Raw genomic sequence first — 11,142 nt, 5'->3', positions numbered from 1 at the left:
CACACTCTTCACGTGACAGTTGAGGAAACCAAGCATCATAGAATTCACGCCTCAGAGAGAAAATGGCAGAGGTGAGATAAAAGTCTAGGGTTCCTGGCACATTATTATTATTTTTTTGATGTTTTACAGATTACCATACTAATACTTTAATATGTTTCAAGTTCTATTATGAGGAAGCATGAAGATCAATTTAATCTCATTTAAATAGAGTATAAGTCAAACATTTTCTTTTAAAATCAGTATCAGAGATGTACATTTAGTCAATGATGGAATGATTGAGAAAACATTTCTTGTAATCAATTCAAGTCTATCAGCAAAGTTTACTTTCTCCCTGCTCTCCAGTAACAATGATAATTGATTTCTCTTTAGTTTCGAAGTATCACTGGCTTCACAGGTGTGTGGAAGGGACATGGACTTTATCAATCCATCAGTAGGTTTAAGAGTGTCTACTAAACACCACTCTGCTGTATTATTTTCTTTGCATTGTGGTTCCACTTTAAAGTAAGCCACCTGGGTCATATAAAAGCTATGAAAATACCAGAAGTAAAATTATAATCCCTTTATTTTAATTAATTAATTTATTTAAATTCCACATCCTTACCAAAACAGGTTGTTTTAAATTGTTTGCATCAAAATGTACTTTGCATGCAAAGACTTCTACACTAAAAAAAATCAGTTACATTTTGGATCATCCTTAGTCTCTTCTATTCTAGCTAATTAGTCTGGCTTTTAGGCATCTACACAAATCAAATTCTTCCAGTGGAGTGAATGTGTGCATAAGTTTCTCAAAAGAAAGCTACTTCTTACAAGCTAAGAAATACAAATAGTCTTTCTACAAGGAAAAAAAGAATAGCAGTTAAGTAGTTAAAACAGGGTTTTAGTTCTTACAATTCACTTTTATATATATCTTTTGCTCATTACCAAGAAAAGGGAGTTGATATTAATTAAATCTTATCCAGACATGATAACCAATGAAGCAGAGGAAAAGAAAATGACATGGTGATAAAACTGAAGAACATTTCTAGAGAGAAACGTAGTATTCAATCTGTAGACGTGATAGAAGATACATATGGTAAGATATCCTTGTCACACAGATTAGAAGCTGTGATTGTGTTGCAGAGTTTTGTCACTGGAAACTTTGCATATTCTTCTGTAATTAAAAAAAAAGGCTTGTCTGTGATAATTTGCCATCTGAAGGAATAAGCTGAATTCAAGCTTAACTACTCAGTAAAGCACTTGTTTTAAAGAAAGGAATACAGATACGGATCTCATCCGAAACTTTCACTGAGTGATTGACGCACTCATACATTCTATGGTGGATGATCTCAGAAGCTTTCCTGTGGATGAGAAACAGAACTACAGGCTTTCTTGTATAAGTTCCTGTACATCTTGTCCATGCTGTTCTCAAAGACGGGTCGGAGTGATTTTCCCTTACAAGGGGCTGCCCTGTTGGACCAGTATTCACCATCATCCAGATGAAGAGCACCATGCAGCTGCTGAAAGGAGCTATGAGAAAGGATAGAGAAGAAAAGGTTGAAAACAACAGTGAAACAAAATTAGAGGCACTACTATATAGTTCAAATATTTTTCGAATGCTTTATGAAATGTGATACTCTGCGGGGACTGTCAGAGATAAAATTACAACATGGGCTTTGTCTTCCAAGACTGATTCTGTACAAGAGGAACATGTGAGACAGCAGCAGAGCAATCAAGTGAGAAAACTGTGTTAAGGCTACAGTAGGATTCAGAGATCAGATGGGGGACAGCGTGGTTGAAACAGAACACAGTCTCTGTTATGGTAAGTGTGAGAACTTAGAGCCTCTAAAGCCAGTGTTTCTGTGGGACCTTGGGTAATTAACTCTTTGGTCAGCTTTCTTAATTACATTTTTGTATGGTTATTTTAAAAATTCAAGAGAATACAAATATCTGCATGTTAGAGTACAGAGACACAGAAGTGATTATGAGGTACTGAATTAAGTATTTTCCATATACTTACCAGTGTACCCTCAACACTTAAAAGTGAGTAAACAGAAATTAATACTTAGTGAAAGCTAAGCCTAGTGGTGCAGACCTGTAATTCCAGCTACTCTGAAAATTAAGAACAAAGGATCACAAATTCAAGGCCTACATGGGCTAGAGAAGCCTGAGCAACTTAGTGAGACCCTGTATCAAAACAAAAAGTGTAAAGCTGTGGAACCTCTACACCTAAGGCTCATGGAATGAAGTAGAACGGGATCGAGAGAAAACTAGTGCATTCCTCAACTCTCATCAGTAAAGCTTCCTTGTACAACACAGTGTGATGCACACAGAAGGCCACAACTGGCCAAGTTTTGGAGAATAAGAGACTGCAGAGTATATACCCCTGGATAAGATTCTTATATTAAACCTCACCTACACATGGCTCAGGGACCACTGCAGAAGAGGGGGCAGAAAGACTTTAAGAGACAGGGTTGGTCCATGAACACAGGAAACAGAGGCTTTCAGGCCACTGGAAGCTTACACAAGTGAGGTTGCTGCAACGGTGGCATGGAGCACAGGATCCACGACAACTCAGTTAGAAACAGGCCAAGACTGGAGCAAGGGAAGTGGGCAGCAGGCTGGCCCTCGCCTCGGAACTGTTGGAGACTGATTACTACTTGATGAGGGAGTATAAACCTTCCTTACAACCTCTAGGTAGGCTGACGAGACTCAAGTGGATAAACTTACACCAAAGGACATCTGGGTACAAATGCTTAACTGGATAGGACTTCACATGTATGGTGGAATACACAAGGTCTGGGGGTGGGGTGGGGAGAGAGTCTAAATTTGATTAAGAACTGTTTATGAAATGTACAAAAGCTCAATAAAAACTAAAAAACAAAAACAAAACTAAAAATAAAAAAGTATAGAGGACCAGGGCTATAGCTCAGGGATAGAGCACTTGCCTTGCATAACCAAACCCTAATCCAATTCCCAGTATTGGAAAATAAAAACAAAGCCCAAAACAGGCAATTCTTAATGAAGTAGTGAAGTTAAGTGAGGACACTTTTCCTGTTCAGCCATGCTGCTACTGTTCTTAAAGAAGGGATAGAAAATTTGGCCTATGAGCCATTCATAAAAAAAAAGTGTAAACAAGATAGAAAAATCCAAATTTGAAGTAACAGTGGTCCACTGTAGTTCTGAGGACCAGAAAGAAGAAAAGTAAAGATTTAGGCAGCTAGCAAATAGGCCAGGTGTAATGGGAAAAGGAAAGATGACACAGCCCTTTCTGAAACATTGATAATATATTCATGAAATACCAAAATTAGAATTTTAATATCATGAATGTTGTTTTGAGCTTATGTTTTGATTAAATAAAATTAACTTACTTCAATAATTAAAATATTTGTTATAGATTAGAACTACCTAAACTTCTAAGAAATATACAAATTATGTCATATGAAATGTATTTCTTGGCTACTAAATGTGATAAATGTCATTTTGATATATTTAGAACCTTATTTCATACAAATAAATTTCTTCCCCCTGAATTATCAGTCTCAATATTTTACTTTTATTGTCAGTTGTAAAGTAGAAACTCTCAGAACAGGAAGAAGACTTTATTGGTTTGGTATCAACCTATCATCAGTACATAATATAAAATTACCACCAAAAAGGTAGAGAATGTCCTGATGATCATTATTAGAGCGCAACATAGTGTCAGTAGGACAGACAACATGGGAATACTTGCATGCTCACCTTGGCATAGCCCATAAAGTGACATGTCTACATTGAGCCATGAATGTTAGCTATAATTCATTTCTATAATCCCATCACTTAAGAGACTGAGGCAGGAAGACTCGAGATTTTGAGGTCTGCCTAGGCTACAGTGTGATACTCCGTCTCACAAAACAAACAAAAAACCAAATAAATAAGTCTACATTATAAAATAGAGATATGAATCCAGAGTGAGTCTTAATATGAGAATCTATAGACAGGTGCAAAGGCATCAGAATCCTAAGTATGGTGTCTATTTCCAGAGGTGGACTTCTCTTAATAGATTGTGAACATGTTGAATTAATTCTGTATTTTAAATTAAAATGTGTACATACACTAAAAATCCTATTATAGAAATAGGCTTCTAAACACCCCACTTCTCATTTTACCAAGCATGTCTCTAGCTCTCCTCCATGCAAAGTATTTAGTAAATTCCTGCTACATATTATAAAATACTGTATCGGCTATCTTCAAAGAAGAGATGTTATTATATTAAATTTAGTATGCATTATTAACAACTTTTGACTGTCACTTGAATAGACAGGTCTCTAATTGTGACAATGCTATTTAAAAAAAGAAAAAAACAGTACAGAAGCTAAGAACTAAGCAGTTCCAATTCTAAGTATTGAAAAGGTATAAATTATAAATTTCTTAAAAGCCTGCAATACGTGCAGAAAAGAGAAATATTTTAGGCAACTTCGAAGAGACTAGGAGAAAAAGGGCGTTATTGGTGATAAGTTGAGAAAAAAGGTGTGAACTTGAGGTCTGGAGGGTTAGACTTCTGTTTGTTTTTGTCAGCACCAAATGAATATCAAACATACAGCAGTCTACATAGAGCTTATGATTCAGTTATCATAAACAGTCTTCAGACAAAATAAACATAAGGTGACATGTATACATAGATATAAATATAGATATAGGAAAAAAGGAGCTCTGTGGATATGCCAAATTACAATAGTAATTTTAAGAAGCAACTGGAAGGTTATATAAATAATAAAATTAGACAATTTAATTCTTGTATTAAAAAGCACTTTGTTGTTTTAAAAATACAAAGGTAAAATTCCATTAGAAACCATTAAAATGTATTGATAAGCTGTGGAAATGCTTCTCAAACTTTAATATGCATCAGAATCATCTTACTGTAATTCAGATTGTTGGGCCCAACTCCCAGAATTTCTGACTGAGTGTATCTTGGGTGGGGCCCCAAGAATTCGAATTTCTAACAGGGCAGTATAGTGTTAAGGTTACTAAGCTAAAACTATACTTTGGACAACACTCGAAGATACAGCTCTCAAAAAAATGGGGCCTGCTGCCAATTTCCACAGATCTGTGCTGAGTTTTTGTCTGCTTGAGTTTGCATGGATCTTGTGCATGGTGACACCACTGCTGTAAGTTCATATGAGCAAGGACTCGGGCACCTGTAAGAGTATTTCCATATGGTTATGCACCTTCTCTCCTGGCTCTGACAATCTTTCTGCCCCAATTTTACCTCAAGAACTACTGGGCAGCTGTTTACTGCTGGGTGAGGAAGAACTGATCTTTTTTAAGGGGGTGACTCTAGTAGATAGGCTGACTAGACCCCAGTGGATGAACTTGCACTAAGGGACATCTGGGGACATTAACTTGACTTGATAGGCCTTAACATAAATGACAGAATGCATAAAATTCAGTGGCCAGGGGGAGGGGGGCTGAGGCTGGAAGGGAGTATGAAGATGATTAAGATGTTGCATATGAAATACACAAAAAAACAATAAAAATATACAAAAATTCAATAAACTCAGGGAGAAAATGGTATCCTGCCATTCCTTCATATTGCCAGTAACTAGAAATTTGGTCATATGAATTTACTGGATTGGTTATTTCTAAGTCACTTATTTTCCTTCCTGAGGAAAAAAATGCATAGAAACTAGTTCCTGACAACAATTAAAGCTTTCAGTATTTTTCATGAGATGGTGGTTGTTTTTCATTTCTACTCTAACAGAAAGTACATAAGTTGAGGATAAATCTAAATTAATACCCTGATCACCTGAGCAGTTTCTGGAGCAAATATTCAAAGTATTTACAAAAAGTCTATTCTATCTTGTTGGGCCGCACATGCACGTAAGTGGTGAGAATTGTAAAGGGACATCAAAAGAAAGCACAGAACTGTATTGATGATGTGCTCAACCCTCCTATTTGAAGCTTCTGAGGAATTTCAAAAGTTTAATCATTAACACTGTTTGGTAAACTGGAAAAAGAATTATGATAAAGTTTACAGCAAACCTTAAATCAAGAACAGTGTTTTCCAAAATATTGTTCTCACATCCTCTATATTAGCATCATTCAGGGCATTTCTTAAAATGTACATTTTGAAGCCTTATCCATATGCAAGAATAAAAATATATAGGTTGCAAGATAGAATTGCTTTTTAAGAAGCAATATGGTATTTATATAAATGTCTGACTATCAGACCGTTTCCATTGTCAAACCTGCTTATTTCTTGCCAAAATCAAAATTATATTGATTTAAACCCAAAATTGGGGTAGTAATTCATATAAAAAACTAGAAAATAGAGGTTTAAGAAAGAATAACAAAGAATACAAAAAAATTTCCACAGTGTGTACTTTCTGAACTCTTCCTCTTTCACAGTTTCTCTTTAAAATCCATCTGTAATAATCAACTTACCTTCATAAAAGGCCCAGGCAGCCTCTTGAATAGGAGGCAGTAACTTTGGAAGGGAAGTCATGCTAAGATGCTATGTAAGGGAAAAAGGGAGATACACTCACATGTTCACTTACCATGGTAAAGATCAGAAGTTTTGGTATAAATTCCATCTGGAAATAAAGTAAATTCCACGATTTGGAGTTGCTATATTTGTTCTGAAGGAATTTTAGGAAGGAAACACTCATATGGCAATCAGTGGTATAGCAACAAGGATGACTGCATGTACTGTATGCTGCTTTTTATGTCCAGTAGCACAGAACCTTTGAAATGAAATTTGCTAGTATAATCTTTCCAAAATGTTTGCCAATATTCCTGAAATTTTAGGCTGGAAGAAGAGCCTAAAAGATTTACTCATTGCACGCCTTTAATCCCAGCACTCGGGAGGCAGAGGCAGGTGGATCTCTGTGAGTTCAGGGCCAGCCTGGTCTACACACCGAGTTTTGAGACAGACCCTGTCTCAAAAAGGCGAAAAAAAAAAAAAGGTTCACTCAGTGCCTAAAATTTTGGAAACTATTTTTTAGTCTAGGATAAATGCATCATGAAACATAGGATTCCAGGGGAGTCAAATAAATCTTACATAAAATAAAAGGCATGAACTGGCTCTCTCTCTCTGTGTGTGTGTGTGTGTGTGTGTACAATGAGCATGTATGTAGAGGGAGAGGTCGATAACTGGTATCTTTCTTAATCACTTTCTACCTTAGTTTTTTGAGACACAGTCTCTTAGTGAATCTGGAGCTCATCAGTTCAGTCAGACTGCCTAACCACTGAGTCCCAGGGACTCTCCCAGTCTCTGCTTCCTCAGTGCTTGGGTTACAGATGCACTTATACTGCTCTTGGCTTTTTTCTGTATTAAAATGGATGCTGGAGATTGAACTCAGGTCTTCATGCATAAATTGACAGCACTTTACTGGTTGAGTTCTCTCCCTAACCCTTAGATATGTTTTTATTAAAGTGTCAGTAATGAAATATTTTAAATATCTAGAAAGAATTAAAATAGTGAAAAAAAATAAGTGTGTTTTTGAGTAAAAAAGTCCCACAAAATCAACAGATAGAAACATGTCATTTTTATGCATGCTATGAGAAAGATCTCTATGCAAAGCATTAGTAAGTTCATACCTATATTCAGGGTCACTGTCATCGGCAGAGTCTCTGTATAAAAGACCTCTCTTCAGCTCCAGTTCATCATCTTTTTCTGGGTCTCTCTCATCCTGAAAAAAATTGTAGATTTTCATTAATTTATTTTCTCACTGCTTCCAGATGATGGTTATGTTTGGGGGGGGGCAATGTGCCTCTCTTGACTCATTATAAGAGACTGAATTAAATACATTTCTTAAGAAAAAAACAAAACGGTGAGAATGCATTATCTCTCAACAAAACTATATACTTCATTACAGTTTGGTCATACTAGTTATTAAAGACTAGGCATTATTCAGTGAATACTTAATGGATGGTAGTGGATGTGCCAAGATATGTATGTTAATAATACCATATATATTTTATATGAATTCCAAAAAGATCATACTTGTCTTTTGAGGCATAAGTATTAATACTTGAGAAAACTATGCAGATGTAAGCATGCACCCATGACTTACAATGGAAGTGATTTAGAACTATTAATGATAACCCAAAATGTAATAAGTCAGAACACAAAAAACTGAATTCTAAGTTAACAGACATTAAAATACATAGGTAAAGCTCCTTTGCATAACTTACTATAGACATACACAAGGGCATAGGAAACAGGATTCTGTGAGGTAGTTTTGCAAGGTACACTACTCATAGTAAGTTCATATGAGTGTTAATTTTATATAATATAATTTGAAATCTCACTCTCATCTACCTAGCTATTATTCTTTATCCCTTAGTTAAACCAGAACAGAAATACGCAGAACTGGAAACAAAAGTATACGTGAAGATCAACAGTAATAAAGGAGGGGTTCATTCATTTCTGGTAAAACAGCTGGACATAGCTTATGAAGAAAAACATTTTAAAAAGTTTGCTGATGGCATGAAACTTTGAAAGAGCATTCACTGTAAAATGTCAGTGAGTAATAAATAGACAAGTGAAACACAGAAAAATGCATACAAATTTAGAATCGTCAAGAGTTTTAGGTTTACCTTTTATCCTTAGCCATGTTTATCTACTATTAATATGGTTAAATTAATTTTCTTTTAACTACTGTTTAAATGATAATTATTTAACCTTTTATTTTCTAACTTTCATTCAATCTTTTTCTTAGCTAGCATGGATTCCAAAGAAGTGACAAATCAAAGAAATGAGCAGAATGGTGATCTGAAGGGGAGTAAGAGCATATTGTGAGGAGTACAAAGCACTGCGCCCATCTCCTCCAGGACGTCATGAAGGGGAATTCCATTCCAAGAACTAAAGCAGACCATTACCTCAATGGTTGTTTCTCTTCTAATTTTAAGACTACATATAGGAATCATCACATATATCTCATTATAGCTCACATATATGCACAGTCAGCAGAAGAAGATCTGACTAAGAATAGTACTCAGAAAGATATAGTACTAATGACTTTGCAAATGGAGGAAGGGAAGAAAACAGTTACAGACTAGTTACTTTGATTTTAGCCCAGTGTGGCCTTTGATCTACAGAAAAGATAAGATGATCAATTTGATCCAGTAAACTTATGATGATATATGGTAGCAACAGAATACAAAGAGGTACAAATTCCCTCATGAAAACCATACAGAAACTACTTTGGAATTATATGGGATAATTCAGAGCAGACCATGACTTCTGTTTAAAACAAGAAAAGCTAAAAAAACTGAAGTATTCTTTCAAAGATATTTAGGTGAAAAAAACAATGAAGGCTACAGATATTATTAAGTTATTGGAGGGGCAACCCTTTCAAACTGGACTTAAGGTATGCACCTCATGTTTTCATTAAGCATTTCAAGATTAGATTCGTGCATGGAGCAGAGGTAGAGGACCAGAGCTATTATTTGAAGAAGGGTCATTGCTGAGACACAAAGAAACCTGAAAAGATTTTGATGAGTACACAAGAGTGGAAGACAACATTTAAACTTTATAATACCTTAGAAATACAACCAATTTCCAAGTCATGGCACTTACTAAAGTACAAAGCTGTGATTTCCCAGAATAAAGCTAAGGCAAAAATAGCTACAGCAGAGTGTAGTTTCCGACAGTCTCATTGTGTTTAAAGAAACAGAATCTGCAAAGCCACGAAGCACTGCAGACACAAGAAGAAGAAAAAATCCCTAGTAGTAGTGATACGCCAGTGTTGATACTACAGTTGTCTATAAACTAGTGATAGTAACTAGTCAGGATAAAAGGTCCCATCCTCGTCATGGAAGCAAAGGCTAACTTCTACAGATGGTAAAGTAGGCAGAACATTTTAGGAATCACACAAAGATGGAGAAGTAGAAGTGAAAACTGGAAAGTCCTGAAACAGAAAATTTCTTTGTTAAGATATTCTCTAGCTTCTGAAGCTGATCAAGTTGGGGACAAATAAGCTAACCCCAAAATGTCTGAAATTCAAAGAAAATATGCCACAGAATCACGGCAATTCAAAGACAAACATTTACCAGAAAGACTGATACAAAGCAAGTCAGAACTGAAGTGCTGAAAATGAGTGTACCTGAGCACTGGCAAGCAACATGAACTTAAGTGCACCTGGCTTCTGCCAGCAGCTGGAATCTGGTGTCAGTCAGAACAGCTGCTGCTGAATAGAGAAAATGAGAAAAGGGCAGATATTTTACTAATCATGCAGAAGTGGTGTCACAATCAATAGAGACAGAGGGGACTCAAATAGAGTCACGTGCCACTTAGCACTGGGGACACATCTTGAGAAATACATCATTAGTTTAATTATCATGTATATCTGAACAAATTAGGATGGCTATGACATTACTAGGTGGTATAATCTTCATCACTGACTGTAACATCAATATGTGAATGACTTCCTAGTGTGTACATGTAAATAACTAAGCCTTCTGTTCTTTGAAGTCAAGTATTCTTTGTGTACATGTTGCTCTCACATGGTCAAATGTCAGTCCACCACATCTGAGAAACAGATAAGAAATTGTCTCAGTCTCTTGGTACTGAGATAGTGTATTAGTTTGGTTTTCTGTGGCTGTGATAAAAGAATCTAACCAAAACTGGCTTGGGGAAGAAATGTTTTATTTCATCTTACATTTCCAAGTGTCAGTCTGTCATGAAGGGAAGCCAAACAGAAACTAAAGGCAGGAACCTGGAGCCAGAAACTGAAGCACAGACCATGGAGGAATGCTTCTTACTGGCCTGATCCCCCTGGCTTACTCAGCTATGTTTCTTATACAGCCCAGAACCACCGATCCATGAATGGCACTACCCACAGTGAATTGGGCCTTCCTACTTCAATGAACAATCAAGAAAATGCTCCACAGACATGCCTACAGGCCAGCCTGATGGAGGAATTTCCTCATTTGAGATTCGCTCCTACCAGGTGACTTTAATTTGTGTCAAATTGACAAAAAAACTAACTAGAACCTGAAGGGTGTATTTAAACTGAGGGCTAAGGTCATAAATGAGAGATGATCTGAGATTGATCGGGACTTTGATCAAGGATAGACAGAGATTTACCAAAACTCATTATAGCCTGAATCCAGTTCAGTCCTCTTTGGATCAAAGTTATTAGTCCTTGATGCCAGCAGTCTAGGAAATAAAAACACTCTCTT

At 36.2% G+C, this 11,142-nt stretch overlaps 1 protein-coding gene across 2 annotated transcripts in view; it reads right to left on the bottom strand.

Moving 5' to 3' along the window:
• Positions 1-274: 274 nt before the first annotated feature.
• The window catches only part of LOC103747506 (spermatogenesis-associated protein 6), a 14,878-nt gene continuing 4,010 nt past the window's right edge, over positions 275-11,142 (bottom strand). The window contains exons 1-3 of one of the 2 annotated variants that reach the window (XM_017802407.2): positions 10,065-10,100; positions 7,555-7,646; positions 275-1,506 (exon numbers count right to left, since the gene is read on the bottom strand). In XM_017802407.2, the coding sequence (XP_017657896.1) occupies positions 1,326-1,506; positions 7,555-7,646; positions 10,065-10,085 (294 nt within the window). In that variant the 5' untranslated portion in view covers positions 10,086-10,100 and the 3' untranslated portion in view covers positions 275-1,325. Of the gene's footprint in view, positions 1,507-7,554; positions 7,647-10,064; positions 10,101-11,142 lie in introns of those variants that run through there. The other variant, XM_008849966.3, reaches the window with a different exon arrangement.

The sequence above is a fragment of the Nannospalax galili genome, unplaced genomic scaffold (genome assembly GCF_000622305.1).
Source record: "Nannospalax galili isolate Female #2095 unplaced genomic scaffold, S.galili_v1.0 scaffold2745, whole genome shotgun sequence".
NCBI classification, from domain to species: domain Eukaryota; kingdom Metazoa; phylum Chordata; class Mammalia; order Rodentia; family Spalacidae; genus Nannospalax; species Nannospalax galili.
The sequence above is the reverse complement of the archived record's forward strand: the minus strand, read 5'-3'. Positions and strand labels throughout refer to the sequence as shown.